The sequence below is a fragment of the Sinohyriopsis cumingii genome, chromosome 2 (assembly GCF_028554795.1).
Source record: "Sinohyriopsis cumingii isolate HCF-2022 chromosome 2, ASM2855479v2, whole genome shotgun sequence".
NCBI lineage: Eukaryota > Metazoa > Mollusca > Bivalvia > Unionida > Unionidae > Sinohyriopsis > Sinohyriopsis cumingii.
Window position 1 is genome coordinate 101,511,545 of NC_142962.1, and position 24,316 is coordinate 101,535,860.

At 35.5% G+C, this 24,316-nt stretch overlaps 1 protein-coding gene across 1 annotated transcript in view; it reads right to left on the reverse strand.

Annotated features, from left to right (window-relative positions):
- Positions 1-7,946: 7,946 nt before the first annotated feature.
- LOC149805492 (uncharacterized) overlaps positions 7,947-24,316 on the reverse strand; it is an 82,134-nt gene continuing 65,764 nt past the window's right edge. Inside the window, exon 12 of the mRNA XM_089950085.1 lies at positions 7,947-15,084. Coding sequence (XP_089806211.1) covers positions 14,338-15,084 — 747 coding nt within the window. The 3' untranslated portion in view covers positions 7,947-14,337. The remainder of the gene's footprint in view (positions 15,085-24,316) is intronic.

Sequence of the window (24,316 nt, forward strand, 5' to 3'; positions counted from 1 at the left end):
AATCATTTTAAAGCCTTTACGAGTGGTTTAAGGTCTCCATGAATGACAGTAATTGTGTGGCAGACATGAAGTGACAAGTCAGACATTGGAATGGGCTACCTCGGAAGTACAAAGCCTGATGTGAACAGCATGTTATTCTACCAAGAATCCTTTGACCAATTTTATTATACCACGTCCCACTGACGGCTGTAGCAGTCGTGAGAATGTTCAGTATACGTACATAAGTGCCAGAGACGTTCAAGGTAAAACCAGCCGCTGATAATGTTAAAAGACGGTACAGATGAGAAGTTGGGAGAAGCAGGAATTGGTTTGCAGAAAAGGCAGTTAAAGGGGCAGAATCTAGGTTGGGACACGGCGACGTGGTGGGCATAATAGCAACAAGAAGGTTGGGGCTGGGACTTGAGAAAGGACCTAAACGAGAAGCAGCATGCATCAATGAGAAGTGTGATACGGTCCAGAAATAAGTCTTGCAAAAGTGAATAATAGGTAGGCCAAAGTTATCGGCATGAGGAAGCAAGACATTGGCTATGCTGCGAACGTGCATGGTCCACGAAACTATCTTGCAGTGATACCTGGAGCGTTGATGCCGCAACAAATCAGCTACACCTCTTACGTTCAGTGCATGCTGCTGTCAGTACACTAAAATACCTGATGACATGAGGAATACCTGATGGCCTACACACTACACTTTATGGGAAACTAAAAAATTTACAGCACGTGCATTCATCCTGCAAAATAGCTCTGTGACAGACGGTGGTCATCATTGGCGCCATATCCAAGTGCTTCCTGAAAATGTTGCTGGTCAGGAGAAAGAAACATTAAGAAGAAAATGGTTATACATTCAACAGCGTTGTGAGAAGTAGTGAGACACAAAAGCAAAACACTGAAGCGAGAGACATCTTGACAGCATTCAACGCAAGACTAGGACATGCAGATAGATGTAAAATGACAACCGAAGTTCCCATGAAACATCTGTAACACCAGCCTCCAACCTGATATTGTATTCTGGTCAGAAGTGGTAGAATAGGTCATTTTGTTGGAACTGACAGTAACATGGGAGGCTAGAATGAAGGAAGCCCATGAGCAGAAATTGGCCAAGTATCCGCCATTCATCCTCGGTTAGATCTTTTCATTTAGGCCAAACTCCCCATGAGTTTCATTTCTAGTATCCAGTATCATTCCGTACGTGTACCTTCTATGTTTGTCTACCCCGGTTTAGATTCAATCAATGACATCTCGAGGAACTTGGCTGAATGTCCATTCGAGTTGTAGGAGCTACAGACTTTCGCATTGATCTTGTTGCGATTGGTTTATTTTCCATTCCACTTCTGAAATCAATGGTTTCGGCAACAGTTTGAATGCCACATATATTGCATGTCAGAACATAGATCATAAATTAGGATGACCCGTTTCTGTTGTGGAACTTGTGAAAGAGTTGGTTTCGGGCATATGGTTGAAAATTAGACAATACTTGCCTTTGCAACGTAGTGTGCCAGAATCTGTGGTATTGTTTGAAGTTACCATGGTACGTACCATATGGTCTTTGAGATGTTTAGGTCTACGGTACGCAACCATCGGTGCTTCTTGAAGTATATGCTTGAGACGTTCAGGCACTTCGCTATGTTGCCAAAGCTTGTGTATGATATGTTGTAGGTTTGGGGCGTCGATGTGGAAAATTAGTACGAAGGGGTCACGCTTGTTCGTTTTCTTAGTTTTATATTGAAGGAGGATTTCGCTGTAGAGATGTTTAGTTTAGTTAATAGCCTCCTCAATGTAGCCTCTTCTGTATGGTTTCCTTCTAAGGTGCCCCTTAAGCTCTCCGAGTCTCTATTCCAAGGGGCTGGATTAGAGCATGTGCGTTTAGTTCGAACACACATACTGTAAAGTAGATTTTGTATTACCTGCGGGTGGGGTTTGATGGGGTAGCATCTGGTAGGGATCAGATACTGGTGAGAGTTAGTAGGTTTAGAGTATTGGTCAGTTGCTATGCACCAGTAAAGAAGAGTAGATTGAGCATTCAACCATATGTTGGACCAGTTCGATTACTCCGACGAAACTTTAATTAAAGGATGAAATTTGTTGGCGAATTCTAAAAATAATTTGAAATTGTCGCCGTTTCTATTCTATGTCGTCAATGAATCAACACCAGCTTAGGGGCCAATAATTTGCTTCTTCTTTGAGAAGCTTTGTTTTGGTCTTTCCATGAAAATAGTCGCATATTAAGGTGCCATTTTATTGCCCATTACAATCTCATTAATTTGTAGCATGTTTTTATAGTGGAATGCCAAGTTGTTAAACTGGAAAACCTGTGTTAAATGTTTTAGTAAATAGAACGTTGGAGAAGATTGATTATAATGCATCAAACCTATTGGAAATATATGCATCATGTATACATTGTTTCAAAACAAAAATTAATTTTCATAAGTCTTGTTTGCCAAAATCCATTTAAAACTCAAACTTGGTGACATACTTAGCATTTCCGATTCTATCGATGCCATTATCTATTCTTGGCAATGGAAACGAATCAGTTTGGGTGACACTGTTGATTTTTATTTAGTTAGTACACTTGTAGAATGTAGAATGGTATAGGTACAACAACACATTATTAACACGAGGTTCGTTTTATCAAATATTGTCCCATAAATGTTGAACATCTTTTCAATTATTCCTGCGTGAGAAGTTTCAACCTATACATGTGTGGAATTTACAATATCAAAGTCATGGTAGTTTTATTTGATTTTGTTCTGGAAACTAGTTGTGGCAATAGTCATGTAAATGCTGTTTTAATTTCCTTTACTGTTGTTTTAGATTATAATGTTTGTGGTCCATAATATTTTATATTTCTGAGTTCCAGAGATTGGTTAAGACAGAATCGCTACAATCAGATTGCATTCCAGTGTTACATGATAAACGAGTGGAACTGAATAAACAATTAATTGTGCAATATACTCCATTAACATATCTGCATGACAAAGTTGTATCTGATTCCGCCTCCCACGTGTGTCAATGATATATTTTAAGTTATTTATTCTCTTTTCAATTGTACAAGGCCCATAAAACTTATCCTGATCAGACTTTTGAGTTATGGACAACAGAGCCAGAATCTTATCACCCGGTAAATGCACCTTTTCTGTATATTTCTGACATAACTTCATTTTTGAGTAATGTGAAGATTATTTTTTGCAACTTGACAACCTATTTATGAAATCGGATACATATTACAGACAATTAATCTTTGATCCAACATTTGAAACGAGTTTTATTTTTTTTAAATAAGTTCAATGCTCACGGGACAGTATGCACAAAATCCAGTTCTAAAGGAATTACAACCCAATAATTAATGAGCTGTTTGCCTAACAGAAAACGCAGCAAATGAAAACGATTACCTAATATTTTCCTGTAACAAAAGAATACAACCGAATCATATTCTACAAAGTCTGATGAAATCTTTCCAAAGCCCCATGACTTTCAGAGTGATAGGCAGAGACGTCTTAAACTGTTGGATACATAATTAATGCATAAAACGTGTTGGAAGGTTCCAGACCAGATTTAGTCCTTGATCAGACTCGACAGTTTTGGGAATTCCAACAAGTGTAAACACAATTTTTATCAAAGCTTTTACAATGAGTTCAATATTAATATTTGTCAAAGTATTTGCTAATGGCAATATGATGGACATAAGGGCCAAAAATAACTGGTTGCCTGTCTAGGTCTTAGATAAGGGACAGACACAATCTTCCTTTAATCTACTAAATGGTTCATGAAATTCAGGAATACGTTGCAGATGAGCCTTATGTATATTGTAATTTAGTTTGAGAAGTGTGACTGAATCCACAGCATCAAGAAGCATCACTAGTAACTCCTAAATCAGCAGCATAATCAGTTTTTATCGGTTTCACTAAGAATGTCATGTCAATATGACATCGAAACGATAATGTTATAGATATATGACCACTAGACATCTACGGCTACCTCAGGTGGTCTCGATTCTATCAAAAGGACCCCGTATTTCACAACGTAACATCATGGAATTTGTGTAGCTTCAGTTTCGCTAACAAACGTCTGAAAAAAGCAGATTTCTGAATATTGTTCCTGTTCGACGATTAATTGTCTTTTATACCCTGATAAAAATGTCAGTTAAGAAAATAAGTATTTTTTAATATCATTCTCAAGAGCCCTGTTCGCAATAGGTCTGGTAGCTGCACAAGAAGTACACAAATAAGAGATTTCAACTTTAATACGATCAGCGTTTTGATCCAAAGAGATTCAGACGGTTAATCAATGAACTTATCGTGGTTAATCCTGAGTCATTGCATAGTAATTAATGAATAGCCCATAGGTGGAGACGTTACACAATGAATAGATACAATAACAAAGCCGCACTTCACTCCCTAAAAACGAACTTTTTCACAGGAGTACTTCTCAGACAAAGGCAAAGTACATGACTACAAAATACTTTGAGGAACTCCAGCATTCCTTAATATTTTAATAAAGACAGGCTGACATAATCACTAATAAGTGATAAGGAACCATCTGAATTGAATTGTTCTTAAGTCTCCAAAATTAAGTGGGGTTTGATTGACTTAGCAAATGTACTACTTAAAATATAAGATCGTGACCTTGACCGCTTTGAAATAGATGATTGGAAACGCTCTGTCTTTGTTCTGTTCCTTGTTTTCAGTACATTGCAATCAGAAGCAACATTATATTTCCTTTTACAATAATTACTCGTAGGAAGAGATAAGAATTTAAAACAAATCTATGAGACGTTTTATTTACTGATAGTGTGTCGTTTTGTAAGTTGCATGGACAAAACATAAGCAGCTTTCAAGTTCTTTCGTGGACAATTTCCAAGGTTAAGTGAAGCTAAAATAACGGAAGGTGTCTTTGTTGGCCCTCAGATTCGTGAACTTCATCCAGATGATGCATTTGACCGTGCACTGCGTGGCCAGGAAATGACGACATGGAAACCCTTTGAGTTAGTGGCAACGAATTGTCTCGAAAATAACAAGGTAGACAACTAAAGGGAGTTGGCGGAAAACATCTTCAAGCCATACAAAAGTCTTTGTTGTAACATATCACTAAAGATACATTTTTGCACTCTCATTCAGATTTTTTTCCATCGAACTGCGGAGCAGTAAGCGACGAACACGACCAGCGATTTCATCAGGACATTGCAACAACGGAGAAACCTTTCAGGACAAATGGAGCCCATCAGTGATTGCAGACTTTTGTAGATACTGAATAAGGAGAATAAGGATTAAACTATGTACTTATATATACATAAACAGTTTTGCCTTTTATTTCCTAATCAATTTTGTTTATATAACTCTTTTGCTGTTGTTTAAACGTGTTACATAAAAAAGACAGGTGAAATATTATAATGTAAAGCAACCATAAACACACGAAAAGACCTAGGTTTACAACTCATGAATAAAACTCTGCAATCCACACAATATACATGGACATATAACCTAAAAACTTAAATATCTTGATAACAGTAGCCAATCATTTGTTTTAATTGCCATATTTGAAATCAGCACATCAAAATCCATAATAAGTATCACATTTTATCTCTAAAGCAGAATATTCCTAAAAATGTGTAAATGATTATAAGCAATCAAGATATTGGTAATATCTTGCCTTCTTTCAGAAAGATTATGTCTAGCGAGCTTAACTATTCCTTTATGATAGACTGTAACTCGATATTAGATGACATCGTGTATGTTCGCTGGCTGCAATGAAGATTTCTCAGAGTTAGGAAATTATTGAATGTTCCGAAACAAAGTCAATTTAAATTTTGCAATGCAACATTTTAATATATATGAAATGTTTCTAAAACAAATTCTGATCCCGATTGAGCCCTAAATTTCTGTTACAAATCTAGGTCTTAACGTATGTAACGGTAAGGATGTTCAACCAACAAATTAAATAAAAATCATTAAGCAATTTATTTGCTTAGAATACAAAGTGGATATTCAAAAGACACTTGCAGTATTGTGAATTAAATTACAAATAATCCCAAATGTCTTAACACAAGTCCAAACATATTGAATGTTCTGCATGTTTGTTTTGTTTGTGTGTAAGTATAGTATGTGATAAAAAGCGGGAGCTCAATGTGTGTGTGTGTGTGTGTGTGTGTGTGTGTGTGTGTGTGTGTGTGTGTGTGTGTATCAAACTCTTATGTTGGATTAGTAGTAGGTGTATTTGACTGTAATGAAAAATGTCATCATTTCTTTTCCCATTAGGGCCAGAAAGTTTCCAACATGGAAACGAACTATAACAATCTACAAGTGTTTGGTTCGTTTTTGGTGTTTTGCGACACAACAAAGCAAGTTAGTTATTTCGTACTTAGTAAATTGGAGTAAAGTGACCGAGGCTAGTCCCATGGCAGGATTTAAATATATGTTAAACCTAAGGCTATTGATAATTTCCCGTAAGGGACGAAATTGGAGCTAGAGTGTCAGATATTACTACCGACTATGAAGGATGATGCTTACTTTACTTATCTTAACGAACAGTTTTTAGTTCGGTGGGGTGAAGTTGCGAATCAGTTGGCATATCAATTCTAAACGCTTCTGGCCTACCACAATTGCAGGTACTTTTTGGCAATAATTTTTTCTTTGGAATTTTCTGAACAAGTGTCAGTTTTACGTTAGCTCAGTATGACTACCGCTAATTTCTCAAGAAGTTCCCTCCTTATAGAACGGAATCTTACTTCTCCCAGCAAAGAGCACATTTGCACGTTTTGACGAATACACGTAAAACACCATGTCTGCGCAGCCTCTCCCAGTCATATGGATGTGCTGAAAAGATCATTTATTGCATGAATATTTTACTCAATTGGACATTTCCAACAGATTTAAAATAACATTGATCTATGGAAGTCTGCCATATTCCGAACTATTTAGAGGAAAGATCACTATATCACTCCAGCTGCTATGGTTACAAATGGGTCAACTTATATTAGAATAGTAAACTTTACTTCTGGCATAAAGTTGCATCGAGTGATAAGTCACTCCATTGAACGCTATTGAGTTAGTGTGGATGTTTTTGGAGTTGACAGAAAGGGACAAACGATGCTTTAATTTTTCAAGCTGCATTAATCGTGTCGGTGATATTTGTAAAGGAGGCGCTTCTATTGATTCTGTGCCAGCATAAAAATGTAGCAAGTGTTTACATTTTTTTTTTTTTTTTTTGGGGGGGGTTGTAGTATTGGGGTTATTACCCAAGATTATATATTGTATTATTACTAATTGTAAATACAGTTCACAATCGTAAGTTGCCATTAATTATAGGTCCTTTGATGTGTTACCTGGCAAATTATGAATTTATGTAATAGTAAGGCCTAATAACTGCTTCAGCCAACATAGATAAGGGATACTTTCCAATATAGTGCTTGCAATTACACGTACGCTGTGATAAAATGTTCCAATGTTTTTAAGAGGTCTTAAGGTTTCGAACAGTCCTGAGGAATTCATACAGGGAGATGGGTTCATCTAATTTATCAAATAGTATTGCTTAAGCTTGCAGTTACGTTTGTCGTGCAAAAACAATTTCCAATATCCCAGTATAAAATATAAATTATAACTTTTCATAGCTATTATACACATTTATACATTTCCATTATCTAATGTGGCGGCATTCTACAAGAGTGAGACATAGATACAGGAAAATGTAGACATTTATTCTCATGTAAGACTAAAATATTTCCTTGGGTTTGTCTCTTTTATTTTGGAGATAACGTCAAGTATTTCCTTTTATGATGTACCAATAAACCCACGTTGCAAGAGAATATATTCAACATCTTTCTCTTGTTCTTAAGCAAATTAATAATAAATAACAGCGGAGATAATTAGATGCAAGGAAAGAAATTGATACCGGCTCTTGAAGTACGACCGTCATAGTGGCTGGAGTTGAGGGGAACACAAACAACATTAAATCGCTTAAAAACACACATATATTTATTCATCTTAATACACACAAGCCAAACGAAACAATAAACGCTTCATTACTCTGTACGAAACACGTTTAGAACTATACGCACCATGGCGTTTATGAATTGGTATGTTTCGAAACCATACTCTTGTTATCATAAATATGTCTACATGAGAAAACATTTTTGCAGTAATCCTGGAACAAGTACATCTAGAGGGGTCTTATGATCTAAGAAATCAATATAATATTATTTCTCCTTTTTAAGTATTAAGCTTTGAAAGCATCCATAATATGTATCATCAGCAACAAAAAATTCCGAAATTAGCTGTTGTGGTGCACATACATACTGTATGTCAGCTTGGTACCATTTTCTTTAGGATAAAGTAGACGCATTATAATTCTTTTCATGAAAACCCCATGTCGTAATGATCATCTATCTAATCAGGGAACATCAACAATGAGAGTGTGTATATAGTCTTCATGGGAGTCATAGTGAAGGACCCTCTTGATACCAGAAAAACTCCTCCGATGAATACCCCACGTCGAAATTTCTTTCCGTTTAAGACGAGTAGCAAAAAGTTTAATTTTCAAGATGGTCAGAAGATGGTCAATACCGTTTTTGTTTCAGTCAGCAGAAGGAACGAGTACAAGATTTGCAAAGTCAGCAATAGTATCATGTTGAGCCAGTAATAAACTATTTTCGAAATGGCCACCCTATGTCAATATGACGTTCTGTTCAGATGGAGTTGTGACAACAAAATGTGGGTTGTCATGACGACCGTATTAGATATCAGATTGGCCTATCACTTTAGGACTCACCAAGCATCATATGAAGTTTCTAGTGAAAACTGCATGTTGATATGGCCATTATAAGAAAGCGTATAAGAAACCCCAATGTTGATATGACCATCATTAAAAGGCGTATGGCTAAAACCCAATGTTGATATGACCATCATAAGAAGGCGTATGGCTAAAATCCAATGTTGATATGACCATCATAAAAAGGCGTATGGCTAAAACCCAGTGTTGATATGACCATCATAAGAAGACTTTTCGCTAACATTCAATGCTGATATGACCATCATAAGAAGGCGTATGGCTAAAACCCAATGTTGATATGACCATCATAAAAAGGCGTATGGCTAAAACCCAAATGTTGATATGACCATCATAAGAAGGCGTATGGCTAAAACCCAATGTTGATATGACCATCCTAAAAAGGCGTATGGCTAAAACCCAAATGTTGATATGACCATCATAAGAAGGCGTATGGCTAAAACCCAATGTTGATATGACCATCATAAGAAGACTTTTGGTTAAAACCCAATGTTGATATGACCATCATAAGAAGGAGTATGGATAAAACCCAATGTTGATATGACCATCATAAGAAGGCGTATGGCTAAAACCCAATGCTGATATGACCATCGAATCAAGAGGAATATCAATAACAAGATTGTCAAGACTGGCACCATTTTTATTAGTAGCAAACTATGTCAAAAGAAGATTGTAAGTGATAACTGCATGTTGATCTCCATGTAGGAGATGACTGCTGTAGCGGCAGCATTGAGTGTCAAGTCGTCGCTTTTTATATAGGGCCAGCTAGACTATGGTATAAATGTGCTTGCGTAAAGTGTCAAGGCAATGCTTCAAGTGGTTTAGGAGCTGTAACGATAGTACACATCAGACTAACTAACTAACTAACTAACTAACTAACTAACTTAACTAACTAACTAACTAACTAACTAACTTAACTAACCAACTAACTAACTAACTAACTAACTAACTAACTAAATTAATAAATAACAAAGTCTGAAGACGGATGAAACCTACCCCATAAGCTCTTCTGGTCTATGACCAGTAGAGATAAAGGAAAGCAAAACATGATGCACACAGTTTGTTACATAGGTAAAAAAACCCAAGAACAAATGAATTCCATAGAGCATCTTCATTGTTTAGTCTGCAAAAGCCGTAAGAGTGTACACTTGTACTTTCAGCTGTATTTTAGTACTAAAAATAACGAGCAACAGAATGATTAAAGTGCCACTTGTGTTATATTTTTTTTTATCTTTATATAATTGAATGTTAGTTAACCATTGCAATGTTTTACTTCTATGCTTCTGCACTATGTTGTTTTGTCAGTTGTATCATTTTGTCAGCCTTATCTTTACCTTGTAAGGATAAGCATTGTAAGCCTTATTCAGTTAGAAAGATTTTTCATCTGTCTGGCAAATAACTAAAATTAAAATCAAAATCCTTAAAATCTTCTCCACGTCAGTAAGTAGAGAAAAAAAAATACCACATCAAAACAAACAGAGAAACAAACCCGCACAACGTCAATCAGGGTTTACCCCAATAAAACCAGGTGCTATCTGTACCTATCAGGGTTTACCCCAATAAAACCAGGTGCTATCTGTACCTATCAGGGTTTACCCCAATAAAACCAGGTGCTATCTGTACCTATCTGGTGTACAATAATAACCTAGCTAGCAAATAAAATTAAGTGAATTCAAGATTAAAATTAAATCTGCATTATTGTTGGATATTTTATAAAAGTAGATTGCCTAATAGATTAGTCTCGTGAAGTAGACAACACTAAATGACTTTAATACACTTATTCCAACGAACAAAAGGCACACATAAAGAAAAATTGTATTAACTGAGTATAAGACAAACTTCTAGAAAATCACAAATCATAATAATTATGCAAATGTATTATTTTTAAGATATTATGTTTTCTTGTATTTTCTACAACATTAGCAACTCAAAATTCATCCTGAATAATAAACTTGTTGCCACTTTTTATTTGCAAAGGTGAACATTCCAGATAACAATGAATTGCATTTATTATTTAGAATATATTGTTAAGTTTTGTAATAACTTTCAGACTGTAAATAACAGCTCATTAGAAGAAATACAAAACACTGTTTGTCGTTGTACCACAAGTATTACAGAAGACTTAGGAATGCGTGTGTCTCAGGTTTTGGATTTTTCTTGAAGAAAATATTTTTAAATTAACCTATGCCTTTCTAATAAAGGATTTTTAAATGAATTATTTAATAACCCTTAAAAGCATGAAAAGAAGGTCCATTTTGACATGTGATTAATCTTGTCAATGGATGCACTATCTATCTATCTATATATATATAGCATGTAGTCTATACAAAATATTTGGGGATATTAACATCTAATGATATATCTTGGAGGCTCTATGCCACCAACTTCATGCATATTAAAAACAGTACAAGTAAATTCATGATGGTATACAGCCATCCAAGACAACAACATAGCAAATTAGTAACAAGGAAAAGGCTATATAACAGAGGTAAATCAATTTTTACATTATTCTTACGTGATATGGGATACTTTACAAAAGGACTGTATTAAAAAAAACTGAACTAATTCAATTCATGGTAATCCAATATATTTTAACAATTACAACTATAACAACAATGTACATTCTGTGGAGGTCTAGTGAATTTATCTACATTAAAAATTTAAAATTCGGCACACCTTGCGTTGCATATTCAAAACTATACGGGTCAATAGAGCAAAACATACAAAAGATAACAGTCTCTACTTACAAAGAGAAATTCCGTCGTCAGCGCTTATTTTCCATCTATCTACCAGAATTTGAAATAATATACATTCTAATTGATAATATAAACAGAATTTACTTCTTTCAAGATTGATTAGCTGTCACGCGCTCTCTAACTTATTGTAATCATCATTTAATTGTAAAAATCATTGCTTCATTCATTATTTTGGGGACAAAATAGGGACAAAAAACTCAAGATGCTATAAACATAGAATAATAACAATTTTAAAATGCGTCACGACCCGAGGACTGTATTAAAAAACAACTAATTCAAATCATGATAATTCAATACATTTTAACAATTACAGCTTTGGTTACTCCAAGTATCCAACATATCAGTTAAAACCATAACTCATGTACACCTGAAGGCTTTGGTTCCGCCAAGTATCCAACAGGTAAATAATAGACTACCTTACCATGCAACAAACTCCGATATGTCTTCCAGCACGATCAATCTATACCAAAGTTCATTTCATCCAAAGTCTGTGACGGAATGGAATATTCTCCCCATGAAAATTAGGAACAAACCTTCATTATACTCGTTCAAATCACAGCTAAATAGGAATGTAAAGCATATCCCATTCCATCACTATCAATTAGAAAGATTACATATTATGCACACAAGGCTTTAAACAAACTGTAGCTTACTGAACGAATATCTCTTAAAATCATTTGACAAGTGGTGTTACGAGTCGGCTGCCTCAGTGTGTCTTCGGAAAAAGGCACTTAGCTTCCATTTCCTTGGCCTGAAATAGCTGATTCGCAGTTTCGAGACCAATTCTCTGGATCGTACCTCCAATGTATGCCGATAGCTGCGTTAAGACCGCCTCGGCCAAGCACGAAACAAAGATTAACTGAAACGTTGTGAATGAATCGAAAATCTATTTTAATTTTTACCTTCTATGTAAAACCGAAAATTAATTCAATGGTACAAATAGTTGCGGTTGTCCGAAATGGCACACATTTGGCTGAGGAATTTCTGGCTAATGAAATGTATGGTTTTTCTGTAACCATTACGCAGACATACATATCGCAGAAATACATGAAACATTCCGATTGGATGTAGCCGATAATGTTCTATATGTGTCGTTAAAACTAATAAATCAACTAAACCAATCATGCGGTGAACCAGATTGTATTTATATATTCCTATAAGAAGCAGAACAATAGGAATGTTGTCTTGTTATTAATGGGCAACCCCATGCAGTCACTTGCAACCCCATGCAATCGCTTTAGGTCAACCAGGAGATCCTTCAATGCGTCTGAAGTAGATAATAACCACTAAGATATTTATTTAATTTCTATTTATGTCTTCACACTAACCTGATACGTATTTAGTTACTGATTATATACCACCAGAGCTGACAGTAAACTTCCTTTACATACCTCTTTCCCCACTTCCAGTCCTCGCTTCATGAAGACGAACATCTTCATATTTTCTCTTTTAGTATGACCGAATGGTAGCCTAGTGGTTACAGCGTCCGCCTCAGAAGCGGGAGGTCGTGGGTTCGAACACCGGCCGAGCCATACCAAAAACTTACAAAAATGGTACTAATGGCTGCCTCGATAGGCGCTCAGCATTAAGAGGTTAGTGTCAGGACTGGTCGGACTGGTGCCAAGATAGATAATGTGACTGGGTGGGACATCATGCTACATGTCTGCGGCATGATGCCCCAGTGCTAGACATCGCCATAAACTGCCACACTGCAGACATCGTAGCGATATGACGTTAAAATTCCTAATCACACACACACACACTCACTCTGTCTCTTTTAGTATACAGTACTATATTTCTGCAATAAACTTATATTAGTTACTGTTTGACATTGTCACAATATTTACACACATCTTTTGATATATTATTAGCTTATTTCAGTGCTTGTTGTCAGCTGCCTTTATTATTTTGCATACGTCAAGTAATGGAGAAAAACGAACAAAATCGAAATAAACTTAATCTTGCTGCCCATTTGTTTATACATTTTGTCCAATTTGTAAGTATTCTCCATGTTGTTGTCTGCAAATTAATGCTGTTTAAATCAATATGCAGATTCCGCCATGAATAAGTCCAACAAGCCTAAAGGCCACAAAAGATAAAGGAAAGTCAGCGCTTATTTGACAATGTTTATATGAAGCCATGTAATAAGTTTCTTTCTTTCATATTTCTGTATCCGCTGTGAACTGTTAAAAAGTTGTTAGTGTAAGAAATTCAAATTAAATCGTTATACAAAACTAGAGTTTATGAAACAAATGAAAGGTATAAAACAGTTCTGAACATTAACAAAGTGACGCTAAAATAAACATTATGTAGAAGTTATTTTGCTAAAATAGATCGAAAATTAATAGTAACTTTTTTCTTGAATAAAATTAATGTACACACTAATACACGGATGAACCGTTATCTTATATCAAATAGTGTTTCCGCTTATTACAGGTACGGTATATGTCAGGCTTGCACAAACACAAACTGCTCTTAAACGGGTGTTGTCCTGGCGGGCTTTGTGATAGTCTGACCCTTAGAATCATTCATTACGTTGGAAACGCTCCCATCCTTATAGTGACCAAACGTTCTGAGAATACAAGTGAAACTTGCGTTCAAGATTTAAAACTTTGATCTTTTAATACTTCAATCCCAGAGAGGCTACACTCCCATATATTTCGGAAGCATCTGATTGTTTGTGACTCGTCAGGCATTCCAAATTTAACACGATTTAGCCGCTCAGGGGAATACTTTTAATTTTGAAGTTTCGGTCTGAATTAACCTTTGCGCTTAGTTTTATGACTACGGAGCCAGATACAGTATTTTAAATGCACTTTTTCAATTCCTCTAAACACTCAGACCATTTTGTGAAGTTCATTTGCTGTAAACGGAGACTCTGTCTTGTGTCCTTGTTAATCTGTTTGTCGTGTTCCATTCGTAACATCACTGCACTTATTGAAGCTATTTTGCGTTCAGTGTCTTGTTGGAATTTAGCAATACAATCTCTGTGAGGGCGTGAGAACAAATCAGTTATGATATCTTTCACTTGATCTCTCGATAAAAGTTCTGATTTAGCAATTTCAGCCACGACAGGGCTTTTCAAATTCTGCTGTTCCAGTGTACCTGCATCAGGTGGAGTTTCTATCACTGGAACTAGAGGAGAAGCAGCATCCGTACAATAGCTGGTATTCAAGATATTAAAGGCAACAACAGCGTATTGTACACCAGGTACACCGACCACTGGATATACTTGCATATTAAAACCGAGTTCATATTTCTCTATGTAATTGAAAATTGAACCGATTTCAGCTTGTATTTTATTGCATGCATCCATAACCCTGTCTGATGCTTGTTGTAATGGGCCAATGTCTGCCCTTGCCCACTCCAAAATTACTTCCTGAAGCCGTGAGTTGATTAGTTCAGGTTTAGTCTTCTTCACTTTGTTCATTTTTGGAGCACTGTTGGACCAATTGAAGATTTCTGATCTTACATCGATACTTTCTAAATAATTTTGGAGCACTTGTGATAGCTCCTTCTCCTCTCGATCAATCATTTTGTGAACTTCTTTGCACTATAATAATAATAATAATAATAATAATAATAATAATAATAAAATAATAATGATGATGATACTACTACTACTACTACTACTACTACTACTAATAATAATAATAATAATAATATCGATATATATGCATTTTCCGCAAATGTTCAGCTTAATTCTGTCAAAGGCTTTTCCTATCCTTAAGAGTCGCTCTAGGGAAGTAGATGAAAAGGACACTTCCACTGTTCGCATCTACAACTGTAGCCCGTATTTTATCAAACCTTCTATCTCAAACACTTCAAGAAGAGTTGTAGAACATTACGTCTGCACGTTTTTTGACGCTGACCTGCATTATGATGAAAAGCCCAGCCCTTGAAAACTTAGATTTCAACAACTGTTGTAGAAGCAGCAACATAACAAAAAAGTTAGCAATAATAATAATAATAATAATAATAAAGAGCCGAGCAGATAAATATGAAAGATTCGTACAAGCCAACTTTCCCTGGATGAGTAAAGCACACAAAAGGTTCGGAATGAGTATTATACTAGAAATATCACAGAAGAAGTATTACCTAAAGTTCATCCTTCTGCAAAGAGCATGCGCGTTACTAAGAGCTTTTTCTTTATTGAAGAAGAAAATAAATTCGTTTTCTGGCAATTCGTCCAAGGAACTTTTCTCGAGCTGGAGTGTTAATGCATTATTTAAAAATGAAACTTCTCAGTTTTTCATTCACATATTTTAGAAAGAACAGAATATTCCCTGATCGAACAACTTTAAACCTGCAATAGTGTACTTCTTTCTTGGTGTACTCGGCTCAGAGTGACGAGAGAATGTCGATTTTGTCTAAAGATCAATATGAAAATCAGCTACCTGGCAAGTGGCAGAGAAACGAAGTTGAACACAGAAGTCAATTTAGACTTTGGGTTGAGAAGAATCGTTTTAGATGATGAAAGAAAAAAAAAGTTTCATTAATGTTCATGTATTATCAGAACATGTAGTTAATTCAAAAACCATCATAAAAGTGACACATGTTTAACCTAAGGTTTTCTTTGCTAAAGGCTATCCATGGCGGCCAGTATATTTGATGGAGAAGGAACTTGGGGAGAACCAGGGAAGAACCGCCGACCCAAAAGACTGTTGACAAGCTTTCTCAAATACCCATATTGGTTGAGCAGAGACTGGAAAATACGCCGACAGAGGTAAAATGTATGAGTGATCTGTAAAGGCGAGCGCTAAAAGCTACTTTTGCCTATGACTCGCAGGCGAGACAATCTCTACTTATTGAACACTTGTGCGTTGCTTATTGAAAGGCATCCCTATATCCAATTTAAATCCCTATCTTGAACAATGTCATGAAAATGTATGCATACGCGCCAAAACTAGCGACAGGAAGGCATGACTTATAGGTCAGAGTGATCTACTTTAAGAGCACTTGCATTATGCTGATAATGATGCATCATAGATTCAAGTTTTATGACTACTTTGTCTGATGCCTGATAAGTCAACTTAACGGCAAGCATGAAATGGATCACTGCAGCATAAAAACTAGGTTACGGTAACCTATCTTCTATAGATATTCACCTTCGTTAAATTCCATGGCTATGTACGATATCTGAGGAATATGATTGTATGACTTAAAAGGGCTATATGTTATGTAAAGTGGCTAATGAGGAAGAAAATCGGGTGCAGAACTATACATTATGTAAAAAACGAGATGTAACAAGCACAGTAAGTTGGCAACAACTTTATCAAGAGAGAATCTGATGCCGATGATGATACCGACACCGATGCTAGAGTGACCACACCAACACTCCATATTTGTCTAATAGTCTAGCGAAAACGTTTGATGATTTCGTATAATTTTTATCAGGCTTAGTCAGACATTCATGGGCACTGTATATAGAAATCAAATAAAGCAATGTATAATATTGGACTGCCAAAATATTCACTATTCTGAATACAACAGGAAAGTTTTTGGAAAACAAATATGCATTTCGTTTCCAGCTTTACTGGCTTTAAGAACAGTCGGACTTTTGATGAAACTTGGTGTGTGGGTATATCTTTATAAAATCCAAGGCCAAAAGCTTTGACTCCAAAATCAGATGATATGAAATTTCATAATTGCACTCAGTTATTTGAAAAAAACACAAACATGTATTAATTAAATATAGTATAAGCGTACATGTACATCTTAATCACATCTTGGATGGATTTTATAATCAGCACTAGTTTACACTGGTGTGTTTTAAAACCACAATGACTACAAGAATGGTAATTGATTTTGTTAATTATTGCTTTTTTATCACAGAAAATGTTGAAGGAGTTTGAAAGCAAAAGGTTGCATTTATATTTCAGATTTTCAGATTGCAATGCGATTGAGAACATAATAACTTGAATAAATATTAGCTGATCTCATCCGAACCTGACATGCGAGTGAATCTGAACTACATCTCAGATGTGTGTTGTAATCAAAGTTTCGGACCTTTGATTACCAGTGTTCCATATCGGTGCCAGCTCGACGGTTACTAGTTTGCATTTTGTACTTTAGTGAGTTTAGAAGTTGTACACGTGCAACAGGATTTTGACCAGAATTTGTATCTAGCTGCATTTGTACAATTTACGGGACAGGTTTAAAAACATGCTTTATATGAATTTCGTTTCGTTACTCAGGCTTTGAACTCCAACGGCTTGTAAACAAAATCACGAAAACAAGTGACCTTGCTGATCCAACAAGCTGTGTGCATATACATGTATCTGAATAATGACTTGAATAAGTGCGATTAAAAGTATCGTGATTGTCTGTTCATTGTAAAGGGCAACAATATTTGTGATCGAAAATGGATTAGAAATATAACAATTCAAACAAACGTTGTGATTTCATTTGCCCAACACCCTCGCAGCTTTATTGACCATCTCATTCTAATTTCAAAAACAAAAGGCATTAAGGTTTTGAAAAAAAATCACAATATTTAAACATCTCACTCAGTTTATAATGTCTATTGTGTATTTTGTAAAGTGTTATCATTATCTGTAAAAAAAAAACCTTTTATTTTTATTTAAAAAAATGTATGTATCAAAATAAAATTTCTAAAATGTTTACAAAGTTGAATTTTTTATTATTATTCCGAATCACTTTATCAAGTTATGTATCGGTTTTAGTCAAGGTGATGTTTATTTTCCTAGTAGTACGGATTTTGTTTTAAGTCTCACGCATATTCCATTTAAGGTTTGCACTTATGTATTAATTTGTATAAATGCTATTGAGATATAACATTCCAGGCTTTTCTAATCTCTGCAAAATTCGTTTCTGTTTCGAAATTTTAATACCACATTTTGTTATAATTTTAATATCATGTTCCAAATTTCTTCCTTTTTTGCTATATTCCATGTCTTTTCCGGAATTTATTTGTACTTCAATCTCGACATATTTGATAAATATTCCCTATTTAAAAATTTCTGCATAATTCATTGTGAGTTTATGAATTTGGTACGCGTCCTGGTGTCGAAAATTTCATTACAGTTTTGCTCAAGTAAGGTTTCTACATTTTGTTTAAAAAATTTAGCGTGCAAAAAGAGTTTTAAAGAACTACGTAATTTATTTTTGAATTTAGAAATTTGAAAACTTCAGTGCGCATGTTTTGCTAAAATGTCAGGTGATTTGAGACGCAAACTTTAAATTTGTACAAATTGTACTTCTTGCATACATCTTGACCATTTAACATAATTTCTAGCAGGCATGATGGAATATCGCTATTAGCGTCACCATGTTAACTAGGGTGCAATCAACTATTACATAGTACTCCTCAACTTTCGCTAAACTACTGCAGACATTGTAAAGTTATCATGCAGAAAATAAATTTAAACTTACGTGATCCTCACCCCTTTTCTAAATAAATATTTATTTTCAATCTTTCATCGTATGAAATTTGTGCACAAACTTCGCACCATACAGCAAGTATTGTGCTGAAATATGTTAAAACCACCTATCTATCTAAGTCACTACCTACTTCCAAAGCGGATAAAAGACAAATAAAAACATAGAAGAACTTTCTTTTCTTTAACTTTAATGTAATGTAATAAACTGATCAGAAGCTTAGTAATGTTTTTTGAGTATTTATTGTTTTAAATCATTGTTCATCAAAACTGCTTTTTAGAAAATGCTAGATTTTACTGGATAGAAGGTCACAGTCTTTTGTACCAGCCAACAGTGCTCAGTTCAGCTATCAATAATTACCTTGATTTGCCACTTCATATGAGGCCTCATATGAAAATCATGATGAGCATGAAGCATGCAGTTCACTCACCTAATTCATATACTCATTCACATGTACAATGTACAGTTAACCTGCTGAGGATACCATATCGCAATATACAATATACAATATATAGTCAACATTATGGAACGTTTACTAATGAATAGATACATTCATTCCTACTCCAACTACTTTGGCCACCAAGGACCAACAGAGTAGGCTAGAATGTATATAGGCTAGTATGCATCAATCAATGTCTTCACAAACATAACCACAACCTTTTAACTAATCATAGTAAAATATAAAATGTAGGTCACAATGAACCTCTTTGGTTTTAAGGGCATTGTAGCAACAGTGATGCATGCAGTCATAAAGTTTCGTAATTTCACTGTGCGGATAGTACAATAGTTTATAACAACATTGTAAAGGTGAGGAATAAACACTCCTCCTTCACTTACGTATCTTCAATGCAGCATCCATTTAGAATTTAATATAACTACGTAAACTTTAAGTCAATGGGCATTATTCTAGCCTGTATCATAAGTTCATAACCTTAAATTTCCATAGTCTCCAATACCATCCAACAATGTAAGACCAAGGAATACTCTTTAGCATTAACTCCTGCTTGGTGGGGATTGTGGCATACAACTTTAAATTTACATTAGACCCCATATAGTACCATTTATTCATTTATTCATTCATGGTAGTCCATTTTAAATTCCTTTTACCGTCATACTGGCACATTTATTCCTTATAGTGGTAGTCCATCTTAAATTGCTGCTACGGTCATACAGGCACAATTTATTCTTTAAAATGGAAGCCCATGTTAAATTCCTAGGGATGGACGTTTTTAATGTTAAATGCCTTTTGTACCACCAGAGTACCTCATAATACTGATCCTACAGAAAAAGTACGAGGCATTTCCATTGTGCCTACATTGATACACGCTTTTATTATATTAGAACAACTTAGTCTAGCGAATCTTTTTAAAGACACAAAGTCTACAGAAGGACATGTTATAATTAATGACCAGTTAAAACCCTTTTGCATCAAAAACTATTCTCCGTTATCACAGTCTGAGTATACTTCGGACAAATAGCTTCAGTAATCTTCTGACTAATCTATTAATGATTCTTTCACAACCATTTTATTTTTGTAGTATATCACGGCTAATATTGTAGTACTAATGCAAATATTACAGTCTTCAAATCTCTTTTATCACTGGTGGCCATTGATTTGGATTTTGTTCAGTAATCGTACTTGCTTTCATACTGGCTAATTGATAGTCAATTCATCCCTGAAAAAGGCTCCATATTCAGCGTGCACTCCCACCCCGTTTTGTATTAATTATCTGGTCGGGCTGAGGCATCAAGAAATACAGCAGTTAAGAGAGTAGTAAACACCCATGAACCCTGTCAAAATAACTTTTTTTTGTAGTTTCGCGAGTTGAACGCCATTCTTCGCTACATGATAGGCTATACATGTCATGCCGGTATATTTGGTGTAGTGAGAGCCTAGAAAGAACCACCAACAAGCGGGAAGCTACCAGCAAGCTTTCTCACATACATGAGAATTGCAAATACAATATCCTATGCATTGGTTATTGACCAATCAAATTCATACAATTTCTCAAAGTGGTAACAATATTAGTTGCACTGACCTTTGGTAGGGTGTAGGAAACTTTACCACCCTGCAAGCTTTTGTATTTCCTGGAACGTCAGCCGAAAGAAATACGCAGGTTATGGGGATGATGGTAAAATCTCTCAGACCTTATCAAAAGACATTGTACCTAATATTATTATTACTCGGAAACGTGTTAGGAATTTGAGGCGGATGGTAAAATCACTTACACTCTCCCTTGAAATGCATTTTCTTTCCTATCAAAATAACAAATATTTGTTTTAAAATGATCTAAATCGACCCGATCTTGCATCCATTGAACATCAGGTAGTTTATTATCTCCTAGATGGGGATTTAATAATTTGTTATATTACTAATATTCTACAACATTAAATTCATAAATAAAATAACATCAATACCTAATTTTAATATTTTAAAAATATTTGGCTCTCTCGGTGGGGGCTACTCATGGGCTAGAATCTGAATGTAAAAAACAGATTCCCAATCAGTGCTAGCCTTATCCCGGCATTACAGTGTATTTTGTGCTAGGTGATCCCAGATCAGTGTAAAAGACTGATTCCCAATCGGTGCTAGGCTGATCCCAGCATTAAATTTTATTCTGGGATGATCCCAGCACAAGTAAAATTGGTGCTAGGCTGATCCCAGCTCCAGTAAAATAAGTGCTAGGGTCCCAGCATTCAAGAGTATTCTGTGCTGATCCCAGCTTAAGTAGACTATGTGCTAGGCTGATCCCAGCATGCTAATGTATTCTGGACTGATCCCATCTTAACTAAATCTATGCAAGGCTGATCCCCGCATAAGAGTGTATTATGGGTTGATCCCAGATTCATGGAATAGAGCTAGGCTGATTCCAGCATGAAGAAAATATTCTTATATTTTTTCTATTTAAAACTGTGAAAGAAATGTATTTAACGGGCATGACCTTTACGTTATTAGTATAGCTTATGAGTATCCGGTTGGGAAAATATGCGGCTGACTAAATATAAAAAACTGATTCCCAATCAGTGCTTGGCCGATCCCAGCATTACAGTGTATTCTGGGCTGATCCCAGCTGAAGGATAATTAGTGCTAGGCTGATCCCAGCATTAAAGTGTACTCTGTTCTGATCCTCAGCTTCTGCGGAGTGTGCTAGGCTGATCCCAGCTCAAGTAGTGTATTCTGGGCTGATCTCAGCTCAAGGAGAATTGGTGAGAGGCTGATCCCAGCATTAGAGTATATTCTGGGCTGAGTCCATCTTCAAGTAAATCTGTGCTAGACTGATCCCATCTCAAGTGAAATCTATGCTAGGCTGATCCCAGCATTCGAGTGTATTCTGGGATGATCCCGGCCGAAGTAGACTATGTGCTAGGCTGATCCCAGCATGCTAATGTATTCTGTGCTGATCCCATCTTAACAAAATCAATGCTAGGCTGATCCCCACATAAGAGTTCATTCTGGGTTGATCCTAGATTCGTAGAAAAGAGCTAGGCTGATCCTAGCATTAAGAAAATATTATTATATTTTTCCAATTTAAAACTGTAAAAGAAATGCATTTAACGGGCATGACCGTTACGGTATTAGAATAGCGTATGAGTATCACATAGGGGGAAACAATATCCTATCCCATGGTAGCCACATATTCTTGAACAACATGAGGGCACATCCCACGACGTAGTCATTAATGGGTGGTGACTGGGGTGGTGGTGGGCCAGTACAGATCCATAAGAAATGTTTGATGCGGAGATTCAAAATCCATTGTTTGTACCTTTAAAAAGTCAGAGAAGTGAAACTCTACATGCATTGTCTGTACATTTGAAGAAAAAAACCTAGAGAATTGACTGATCACATGGTACTCTATATGACCAGGAAATGTTACATAACAATATCTAATTTGGTTGGATCTTTGAATTCTGCTGTCAATGCCAACCAATAGGAATAGTTCTTCTCATGCCCCCCCCCCCCCCCAGCTCATGAAAACAGCAAGTAAGAGTCTAAAAACAGTCTATTGCGTAATTCTCTTTCATCCTCTCATTTTCAAGGTACATGTAGAACACTCCTATCCAAGTGTTAGCCACCGACTAAGCCTTATAATTTGGCATTAAATCATCTTACCACACCACCAGTTCCTCCCTCAATGGTCATTAACAGACAAACCCTTATTGGAACACTAGCAATGTGTACCTACAATAACTCAAGATCAACAAGTTGTGCATAAACTATATTTTAATAAATTATCATTTTATTATCTCCTAGATGGGGATTTGATAATTTGTTATATGCGACACTCTCAGACCATTCTTTCATAAAGGTTGCATTGTTTTTTGCTTGTCTTGGTATTAGATGGGGGGAACGATGTTCGATATTTTGCATATTCTTTACTGAGTTTTGTCTTCCTGTCGGTCTCTGTTTTGTGTCGTCTATTGTGTTCTGTTATATTTCAATCTGGGTTTTCCGTATTGTTTTCTCTTGTTCCATTCTCATGGTTTGTCCTGTTCTTGTTCTGCTGTATCATTGGAGCAGTCTGCCCATTTTTCGTGGCTTCAGCACCGTTTATAAAAAGTAAACTTACCTTGCTCTCTCTCTCTCTCTTGTCTTTATTTCATCTTTTAATTCTAATTCCATTTCTAAAATACTTGAAAAGTAATTCCATTTTTGGCAGATTGAGAAGGATCTTTATCAAACGGCCGAAAATCAATAAAATTTACGCTGATTTTGAATTAACCTAGTTGATCACATGTTACCGACATGATATGATGAGTTTAATTTACGTTAATATACAGTACCCTATTATATCAAATTAAGCCAAATTTCCTATGTTAGATCTGTTCTATACATATGCTCTCTATATATTTCGGAATGTATTAAATGTCTTGAAAACAAAAGCACATCTAATATCAGTTTATTCATCTCGAATCTGTCAAATGTAGGAGACCAGTTTTATTATAATCAAGCTATTGCTATTCGTAAGCTTTTTGAATATAACTCGCCATTTTATAAACCTCATTCAAATTTCGTACAAACTGTTAGAAGTGCAAAAACAATATCCTATGCATTTGCTTTATCTAGAAATCTGTGAAAGTTTTTTTAAAAATATAATTTTCTTTCTACCTTCTCTTTGATAATTTTTAGTTTAACTGATAGCTCTCTCCATTATGCTAAATTATGTTTTTAATAGCAAATTTAACGAGAATAATAACCATATGAAGCAATTACATAAGACAGAAAAGCAGGATTGGTATCGATGGCTCTGGAAAGTCCGTGTATATCCTCATAATACGGAAGAAATATGTAAAGAATTCGTTTTAACTACAAGTAACAGAATTTTATTGGCCATTTTTTCTCAGAAAATAGCATGTACAATTATCAGCATAAGGTAGGATTAATA